Below are 10,238 nucleotides of genomic sequence, written 5' to 3' on the forward strand. Positions count from 1 at the left end.
ATCAACTTTAGCCTGGGTGTGTAAACTTTCTCAAACCATTGTGTGTATATATATATATATATATATATATATATATACACACAGCTCTGTTGGAAGAGCAACCTCTAACACGATTTTCACTTCTGTCTTGCTCTTTAGTCACTTGAAAATGAAAAAGATCCCCCCCACCCTCAACCATTGCGTTGTATTCTACATTTTTGTAATTGTTAACAAATCCCAGGACCAAAACCCCAATTGTGTGCCAGCACTATTACCTTTGGTTCCTAAGAACGTAAACCTCAGTACCTAGTGTTCTATTGAGTATTTGGGGCAGCTGGACGATGTATGTGGGACTGAGTCAAAATGTCCCCCAGTGCAGCTCATTGATGTGTTTTAATAGCTTTAAGACAACACTGGAGCTCCACGGCACAGAGGAAGATATATCAGGCACACAATTCTTATTAGTAGATATATTCATTGTTGGTTTGGGTCTTTCATGGGATTTGTTTATAAGAAGGACAATATAAAATATCCCCAAACTTATCCAAGTTTGATGTCCAACAATAACCAAATGGACAGATTCCACAGAAATTAAATGTACAATTGCCTTTTATTAACTATTTTCAACAAAGAAATTAACCATGTTTCAGTTTCTGCTCACATTAAATGGAAATTTGAATCTGTTACATAATAACCAAAAATACAGACAGCTTATATCTACAGGTATAACGCAACAAACAGTACAAGTACAGAGGAACATTGTTAGTTACATTTTACTTAACTGTTTGTGTGTCTGAATGTGTACGTTTCTTATTCAGCTCATAAAAAGAAATGTACAAGCCAGCCTCAGGTCAATGCTGCTTAAAAAACAAACACATTGTTGATAACTGTTTGATGGTTCAAAACCAAAACAAGTCCCCTGACATTAGCAGATGTATATCTACTGACTGCTGGCTGTATAGTCCTTGTTATAGTCCAGTTCACACCAGCCGGAAGTGAACAGACAAACACAAAAAAAGAAGTAAAGCGCCCCAAGATGTCAGCTCATTTCCTTCTTCTGCTGCTTGAGGAGCGGCTCGGTGACTGCCTGCTGCCACTCCTACCAGAAAGGAAAGAAGAACATACAGTATATCACCATTAATAAAAAGGGTCAGAGTGCAGCAGCATAACTTTCTCACTGGTGGAGAGGATATTCAATGCTGATTAATTGCTATTGATTGGCCCTCAGGAGGCACATATTCTGAACTAGAATACGATTTAGGTATTGTTACATACTGTCCATTGCTGCATTATGAAAATAAACCCCAACAAAACTTTAATAGCTTAATGAAGACTTTGGTACATAGGGTTAGTAGGGTTTGCTGACAAATGACACAGAGGAACATACCAGTTCGGAAAGCTGACAGAGTTAAAAAGGCCAACATTAGCCAGGACCAGCAAAAATAAACACAAAATACCTAGCCTGCTAATGAGAAGTTAGACAACTAGCTTGCTAGCAGTTTAATGATAGACTCTTGACTGGGTGTGTGTGGTACATGACATCCATAAACTATAGCAAACTAGCCTACATCAAATCTTTTTTGATAAGATGCCGGTCACAGTCAAGCACCATTTTGTGATGTTGGAGACTCTGGCCTTTGTGCGTTAAGGACGATAAAACACATTGTTGTCAAACTGGCATTATGAACCTACTGTGTAACAAAAACTTTCTTATGTCATATACACAGTACAATGCAGTTAAACTCAATTACTGCATTTTAACCCATCCTAAGCATTAGCAGCAGTGGGCAGCTATACATACAGCATCCGGAGAGCAACTTAGGTTTCAGTGACTTGCTCAGGGACACTTTGACATGTGGCCGGAGGAGCCTGGGCTCAAACCAATCCAAGCCAATGATTTGAGAGGCGACCATCCTACCTCTAAGCCACAAGCCCCCCTTATGCTGATGCTTTATGTTCTCTGGATCCGGCTGTGTTGTGAATTTTTTTCCTTCTCTCTCACTAATTAGAAAGATGGTGGTAAATCAAATATATGATTACCTTTATATTTTAAGAAAATTACAGATAAATGAAGACATTTATATAAATTTATAAGTAAAATTTAGATAAGATAAGATTCAACTTTATTGTCATTACACATGTACAGGTACAATGCAACAAAATACAGTTTTAGAGAGCCTCTGAGCCGCAGCTATTTATAGCGCCCTTGTGATTTTCACTCCTGGCATTACTTTAACATCCGACCCCACCATTTGCACATGTAGTTAAAGCTGTTGGCACACTCTTAAACATAGTTTAAATGTAATGCGGTAGCTACAGACCTGCGGCTAGCCGAGGGCGGCGCTGCTCTCATGTACCTTGGAGGAGAATAACTGAGTGAGCGAGAATCTCTCAGTGAATCAGCCGGCACCCTCCGAGGCATTGCAGGGCTGTGAAGAAAAAACAACCGTCAATTAAAGTCCCAAAATCAAAACACTGCTGTAGAACTCTAGTGTACTTTTCGCAATTAACTAAAATCTCAAGTAAAAGTTAGTATTTAAATAACAGTTAGGGATGTGGTCATTACAGCAATAAAATCATAAAAACATAATTTAATTGTTGAACAATCAGCATTTTTACCCTGTCATGGACGGATCCTTAAAACACAGCAGAAAAAAGTAAACACTGCTGATATTAAGACGTCTGATGGGGTGGTGATGGCGCTGTGGATATAACGCATGCCTTTAGTGTGGGTTCAAATCCCACTGTGATACATCAACCAATGTGTCCCTGAGCAGGAGACTTAACCCTTGCTCCAGAGGTGTGCGTGTGAAAGCCCCTGAGTGATCCAGTGATGTCACACTGTCTGGTCTTAACTATCTTTGTCTTGAATTGATGGCAGATCAAGGGCACCTGATAAAGCTCCACCTGGTCAGACTACATTCTCTTCTCTCTTCACTGATATCCAGACAACCATGGCCTGATCACCCCGACTGCCACATGTTGCTTTGGGTTTATTTAAGTTACAGAGACACACTTTGCACATTACAAATAAAAAAACGGGGGCTTGTGTCGGTCTTAGTGTTTGTGGCAGTTAGTATTGTTGTAGCCTGGTAAGTTGGGGTGCATGAATTCGGTCCGTTGTTTTGTTTTGCCAGTTGTAGTTTGTTGTAATGGCAGTGTGACGCGTTTATTGCAGCTCCGTCTGTGGGGCGTTGTACTAAAGGAGCAGTTGCTGAAGATTGCCGAGCACATCTCGGAAGTGGTAGGCAACAAACGCCTTAAAGAGAAAATTAGGGTAGCTTTGAAGTCTGAGTTAAGGGAGAAACGTGCGTTGCCTGTGGACATGGAAGATGATTCTCCGGTCTCCACGGTTTCCGTGGGTAGGCTTGTTCAGACTCCGGGTTTAACGTTTGATCACCAGAAGGAACTGTTGTTGATTCAGCTTGAGCACTTTTCAAAAGGATCCATTACATTTTGTTATTAAAGAGTTGTGAGTGCATTTAAGCGGGACATTTTACAGCGTGAGATGCGAAACTTGTTCTTGCCCTCTTATAGACAAACTATGTAACAAAGACACAGTTTTTGCTTCCAACATATTTCACTGAGAAGATTATATCAGCTGATAATATCGGAGCATTATTTCATACCCAGGTAATTAGGTCAAGAGTATTCTTTTCAATGTTGCACGACTCTGCAGCAACGTAAAAACTCTGACAATAGCAGAAAGTACAATTTCCATATACAGCAGCTCTTAGCAAACCAGAATTAAGTTCTGTGATGTAACCACACCTTGTGAGTAACATCAAGTTTTCAGTTTCTCTTCTTACCTCTTTTTCTTGGTTTCCTTTTCATTCTCCGATGAAGAGGATGAAGAAGGAGAACTTGGAGCTTTGACTGCCTTCCTGATAAAAACAAAAAACAGTAACAATGGTAATTAATAATAACTAGTAAGTGATTTATTATTAATCTATAGAACAATTGTTTTATTATTGCTGCAACCCTGGATTTTTCTTTATTGAATGTTTATTGAGGTCACACAGCTCAACATTCCACATCTCTTGCTTACCCTTTTTCCTGCTCCACTTCAGAGTCAGAGCTGTCTGATGAGGATGATGAAGACGAGGAAGAAGTAGAGGAGGATGAGGACGAGGAAGAGGAGCTGGAGCTGCTGCTCCTGTTTGCTTTCTTGCCTGCCTCCTTCCCGTTTACAGCGCTCTCACTTCTGACTGCTTGGTTTGAGGGTTGATGGGTCGCCACTGGTGACTGCTTCCTGCTTGGATCTCGAGACACCTGTTTGGTGTCTGGTTGGCTGCCCGCGGGGGACCTTCTGGGGGCCACATCAGAGTGCCTGGAGTCTGACTGGGAGCCTCTCCTACCTGAAGGTGGGGCATGGGATGAGTCTCTGGATGGGCCTTGTGAAGAAAAGGAACTACTTTTCTGCTGTCTGTCCTCTTTCTTCTCGTCCTCTCTCTCCGTTCTTTTGTCTCTCTTTGTTAGTTCTTTTGTGTCTTTCATCTCTCGCTGTGGTGACGGTGAGGACGAAGAGGACGAAGAGGAGCTGGATGATGAGGATGAGGAGGACCTGTGGGATTGGGGGACATCTTTTGGGGGCGGATGCTCCTTGACCCGTCCTCTCTCTTGTTCTACCTCCCTCTGCCTGATCCTCTCGTGTTCCCTTTGTCTCGCTCTTTCTCGGGAGAGGGAGTGACTGCTCCTCCTTCGCCGCTGTGGAGAAGGAGAACGACGGGACCTGGAAGATGGTTTCAGCCATTAAAACAAGCTCCCTTACGTCAACTAAGTAAACCATGTTAATGTGACATCAAGGCATTAATCTATTATCCTATTACCTAAAATATTTTAAAAATGATTCTCAGAAATCAATGCTCTAAAATCTTTTTTGCTTATGGTTCATTCAATTTTCATCCAGTATTTTCACAAACAAAAAAGAAATGATTTATCTTATTAAGTGCCTGTCTACCCAAGTACATACATAAAGCATACATTACTAAATAGTTAAAAAGAATCTTTAGCAAAAAAATTTAACAAATGGGTAGTTGCTTAAAGTCAAAATAAAAACGCTGTAAGTTTCCTTCAAGAACACCATTTACACTTTAATTTCCCCATTTTATACGGAATTTCAACTGTTTAATCTGTAATGATCCGTTAGCACTTAAAACTTTATTTCTGTTTAAGCAGCAGCCCTATTTGCCATTAAAAAACCTCTACTTACTCTTCTTTCCTTTAGTAGCTTCTGGTAAGTTCTGGCATAAAAGGTCAGTAAATGTGCGTGACATTTGTGTTGTTTACTGATATATGCAAAGGTCCAAACAATATGAACAGTTCACACTCCTATGTGTCATTTGGGGGAGCCAACATGTAACCATAAGTTCATGAAATTACCCATTGTATTTTTTTAACAAGACAAAGGCTAAATACTGAGTAAAATGTACTAGTAAACTTCCCGTCAAACCCATTCATCCCTACTCAGACATGGCACTCTTTAAGCGTTAGCCAGCTGCAACGACTGAGCATATGTACATGAAGGTTTTCTTTTTACCTGCTGGGGGGGCTTCGCCGCCTTGGACTTCTAGACCTGGACCTGCTGCGCCTTCTTGGGCTTCTGGACCTGCTCCTCCTGGCAACCCGCTCACGTTCTCTGTCCCTCTCTCTGTCTCTGTCCCTGTCCCTCTCTCTGTCTCTCTGTCTCTCTCTGTCCCAGTCTGACCAGGCCGGAGGAGGAGAAGCTCTCCTGGATCGGGATGGTGGTTCCTGATACTGCCTTGGTGGAGTGCGACGTGCTGGGGAGGTAGTAGTCTTCTGGGGCGGCGAGCGTGACCTCCTAGCTGAGGGGCTGGACCTTGCAGGCCTCCTGGCTGCGTCCCTCTCCCTCCCTCTCTCCCTTTCCCCAACTTTCACCTCCACTCTAGTTTTTTCTGCTTTGGCCTCAGAGGGAGAATACCTTTTGCTGCCTCTGCTGGGGTCAGCTCTGTTGGATGGGGAAGGAGGTGGACTGGGGCTGTCCATCTGTGTGGGGCTATATCGTTCCTGACCTTTTTTCCGGGACGGGTGAGTCTCTGCAGGAGCTTTGTGGGAAGCTCTCTCTCTCTCACGTTTGTCTCCTCCAACCTCTCTGTCCTTCTGGGCTTGTCGATGCTCGTTGCCCTCAGAAGCAGGGACAGGGCTTTCCTTTCCCCCGTTGGCTAAATACCTTTGAACTGCAGCTCCAATGGCAGACGGTGTACTTTTCGAGGGGCTACTTTTTTCCTTCCCTGCTGAGCCAGCCTTCTTTGCCTTGCCTTCATCTTCAGAAGATGAGGATGAAGAGGAAGATGAAGAGGAGGACGAGGAGCTATCACTGTCACTATCGCTGCCGCTACTGCTGCTACTACTACTACTGCTGCTGCTGCTGCTGCTCTCTCTTTTTTTCTCAGCCTGTTTCTCCTTGTCCTCACTTCTCTTGGTCGTCAGCAGGCTTCTTGTCTTCTCTTCCCTCTCGTTCATCCCTTGTCTTTCGCTCTTGCCTTTCTCCGCAGGTCTCGATCCATCTCGCCTACTTTCTGCAGTCGAACGGACAGCCTCATCTCTCTTTCTGCCGCCTTCTGGACCTCGCTCTCTGTCTTGTTCCGTCAGCTTTTTCAGATGCCCGTCTTTCTCCTTAATGCTCTCCTTTTCTTTTTCTCTTCTTCGCTCATCCTCCTTCTCTCTTTGACGCCCATTTGTGACAGGAGAGCGAGAGGCGGGTAACGGGGAATTGTGGGACGGATGTCCTTCATTTCTCCTGTCATTTTTCTGTTGGGAAGGAGACATCTCTCTCTCCTGTCTCCTAGCAGTGTCTCTTCTGTTGTCCCTATCATTTGGCGCCCTTGAATGCAAATCTCTCTCAGTCCTGCGCTCCCTCTCTCCACTCCTCTCCCTCTTTGGGGGAGGCGAGGGGGATGACGAGTCATGCCTCTTCTTTCCCTGTTTATTCCTTTCTTTTTCCCACTCAGTGTCTCTGCTCCTTTCTGTCCTCGTCTCCTGTTTGGGTGGAGGAGAAGGAGAACGGGATGAGGACGAGTGATGTCTTGTCCTCTGAGGAAGGCCCTCCTTTCCTTTGTCCCTCTTTTCTCTGCTTCTTGAACGCCTCCCTTTCTCCACATCTCTGCTCCTTGACCTCCTCCCTTTCTCCACATCTCTGCTCCTTGACCTCCTCCCTTTCTCCACATCTCTGCTCCTCGACCTCCTCCCTTTCTCCACATCTTTTCCTTTCTCCACATCTCTGCTCCTTGACCTCCTCCCTTTCTCCACATCTTTGCTTCGGGAGCTCCCTACTTTCTCCCTCACGTTTTCTCTGCTCCTTGAGCGTCTCCCTCTCTCGTTGTCTCTGCTCCTTGAACGCCTTCCTTTCTCTATCTCTCTGCTTCTAGGGCTCCTTTCTCTCTCCCTCTCCTTTTCTGTACTACTGGAACGCTTCCTTTTCTCCATCTCTCTGCTCCTGGAACGCCTCCCTTTCTCCCTCTCCCTAATTTTTTCGGTCTGTGGTGGTGGAGAAGGGGATGAAGAGTCATGTCTTCTCTTGGAGGTCTTCTCCATCACACATGGCCGCTCTTTTTCTCTCTCAAAATTTGGCCTCTTCTAGATGAAAAAAGATTTGTTGGTGTCATTTTAAATAGTAAGTTCATGATAGATATATGATAATACCAATTACTTTGAATTTAGTTTAAGATACTATGAGCAAAAGAAACATATCCAACCAAAGGTTTCCAAAGGTTAAGTCCCATGCAACAGCCTGAACCTTACCCCTTCGCCTCCCTGATGCTGTGAAAAGTGGTCCTCATAAGCACGTCTCCTCCTGTCTGGCGATCTCCCCTTTCTACCTTCATCAGCTTTTCTTGCAATTTGGTCCTGTTGATGTGATCTAATTGGAGCTGGAGACTGGCTGTTGATATCACAAAAAGAAAAATAAGTACAATTTTGGTTTAGTCTAATTCAGTTGTACAAAGAGTTCAGTAGGTTTAAGCAAACTAGTTTGAACAAAGTGTCATCAGAAAGTCTTAAAAGGCAAAAGTGTTAATAGCTGTGCCAGACAACTTATTTTTAACATTATATCATCTTATCTCATACCTGTGAACAGAGCCGGAGGACACACTCCTGTGTCGCAATGCCTTTGCTTTCAAAGGACTCCCACTTTTACTCTTCTTCGTTTTCTTTTTTGACTCCTTCTGCTTCTCATCTGATGAACTTTGAGAGGGTGAGGATCAGAGGAGACAGTGATTTACACCTATATTTTCAGTGTATTTGTCCTAAATCTTACTAAAAAGGCAAAAGTCTCTGTCTGTGAGTTACACTACGCTAACAACATTTTTGGCAACACTAGATATCAAACAAAAGCCAGAGACTATAATGTATTAAGTTGATGTGAGCTGTAATTCACAAAGTGTGTGTTTAAAAAGTTTAGCCAGCAGTGGTTTTTTTTGCTGCAGCTTCTTTGGAAACTAATTTGTCTTCTGGCTGTGGCAACTGCCACATGCCGAGAATCAAAAACACACATCCAACATTCTGTGTGTGTGTCGAGTTAGGTTACGGAAGTTTGCTGCTATGATGACCAACCACGCTCGCCTCACGCATGACGCAGTACTAATCTGCAAGGAAAAAAAAAGAGGACGGGGCATTGCGGTCAAGTTGAGGCGAGCAGGTACCATTAAAGGAAAAACGTCATAAGTAGAAGATAGCGTAATCTCCGCTGCCTCCGCCTCACTAAGACTCACCCTGAGTCTAGTTCCAAAACTGCCTGGACCATCAATGTATAATAATAATAATATTAATACATAACACCTGGCTGTTGATAACATTTTCACCGAGCGGCCTGGAGGACTTAACTTGGTAGAAGGACTTTACCTCGAGGCTCTTTCACATCAGGCCCATGGGCAGCTGCCTGCCTTGCCTACTGGTAAAGTCTACTCTTGGTGTTTATACAGTAAACTAGAATGTATTTCCCTGGTGTTTCTGACCATGAGTAGATTGATTGTGTAACGCAACTATGACATGGCCAAGACCAAGCAACTGGCCCGTTCCTGACAGGCACGGCTTAAACAAGCACTGCACTAGTGTTAAAATAAAAGCAGGTTTGGTATTCCTCAATAAATACAATATTAAAGAAACAATTGAAGGTTTATAAAAATTCTCATTCTAGTAAAATTTCCTATTTACAGTATGAACTGTGCCGCTTGGGTCAAGAACAAAGCAACAATGATGTGCTGGTAAAAGGGAAGACAGATATGATAGACACAAACGCCTACCTGTCTTCTTCATCTTCTGATGCATCACTGAAACACAAATTTTTCAGTCAATCACAATCCATGTTAAACATTTAAATGAAAGATAAGAATCCAGAAATGGAATACCGTTTCTTTTTCTTCTTCTTGGATTTCGTCTTCTCTCGTAGAGGAGATGGGGAGGGACTCTCAGAGCTGCTGACCGAAGACAGAAAATTGTCAGACATTTTCTTTGTCAGGATTTATTCTGCTCCTATCAAGTTTATTTTCTCACCTGTCTCTGTTCTTGTTTTTCTTCTTCTTCTTCCGACTGCGCTTCTTGGGAGGAGAATCTGAATTGTCTGAGTCTTCTACCAACCTGAGAGAGCAAAGGCAGCATACCTCAAGTCAGGAACAGAAACAATGGTGTGTGATGAGTGAACCTATTACATTGTCATAAGTGACCATAGTAAATCTAATTTTGAGATCAAAGAATGCAAAAGAATGTATTGCAATTTCTTAAAAAAACATATGCTAACAGCATATATACTCACCTATAAGATTATTAGGAACACCATACTAATACTGTGTTTGACCCCCTTTCACCTTCAGAACGGCCTTAATTCTACGTGGCATTGATTCAACAAGGTGCTGAAAGCATTCTTTAGGAATGTTGGCCCATATTGATAGGATAGCATCTTGCAGTTGATGGAGATTTGTGGGATGCACACCCAGGGCACGAAGCTCCGTTCCACCACATCCCAAAGATGCTCTATTGGGTTGAGATCTGGTGACTGTGGGGGCCATTTTAGTACAGTGAACTCATTGTCATGTTCAAGAAACCAATTTGAAATGATTCAAGCTTTGTGACATGGTGCATTGTCCTGCTGGAATAGCCATCAGAGGTGGGTACCTGGTGTAACCGTAAAGGGATGGACATGGTCAGAAACAATGCTCAGGTAGGCCGTTGCAACGATGCCCAATTGGCACTAAAGCGCCTAAAGTTTGCCAAGAAAACATCCCCCACACCATTACACCACCACC

The 10,238-nt window shown here is 43.2% G+C and overlaps 1 protein-coding gene across 5 annotated transcripts in view; it reads right to left on the minus strand.

Annotated features, from left to right (window-relative positions):
- Nucleotides 1-570: 570 nt before the first annotated feature.
- Nucleotides 571-10,238, minus strand: part of srrm2 (serine/arginine repetitive matrix 2) — a 13,629-nt gene continuing 3,961 nt past the window's right edge. Inside the window, exons 5-15 of one of the 5 annotated variants that reach the window (XM_032536446.1) lie at nt 9,490-9,573; nt 9,345-9,413; nt 9,240-9,266; nt 8,065-8,181; nt 7,741-7,879; nt 7,232-7,575; nt 5,519-7,114; nt 4,028-4,711; nt 3,789-3,863; nt 2,301-2,408; nt 571-1,078 (exon numbers count right to left, since the gene is read on the minus strand). In XM_032536446.1, the coding sequence (XP_032392337.1) occupies nt 1,024-1,078; nt 2,301-2,408; nt 3,789-3,863; nt 4,028-4,711; nt 5,519-7,114; nt 7,232-7,575; nt 7,741-7,879; nt 8,065-8,181; nt 9,240-9,266; nt 9,345-9,413; nt 9,490-9,573 (3,298 nt within the window). In that variant the 3' untranslated portion in view covers nt 571-1,023. Of the gene's footprint in view, nt 1,079-2,300; nt 2,409-3,788; nt 3,864-4,027; nt 4,712-5,518; nt 7,576-7,740; nt 7,880-8,064; nt 8,182-9,239; nt 9,267-9,344; nt 9,414-9,489; nt 9,574-10,238 lie in introns of all 5 variants that reach the window. The other 4 variants (XM_032536445.1, XM_032536443.1, XM_032536444.1 and 1 more) reach the window with 4 other exon arrangements.

The sequence above is a fragment of the Etheostoma spectabile genome, chromosome 15 (genome assembly GCF_008692095.1).
Source record: "Etheostoma spectabile isolate EspeVRDwgs_2016 chromosome 15, UIUC_Espe_1.0, whole genome shotgun sequence".
In the NCBI taxonomy this organism is placed as follows: domain Eukaryota; kingdom Metazoa; phylum Chordata; class Actinopteri; order Perciformes; family Percidae; genus Etheostoma; species Etheostoma spectabile.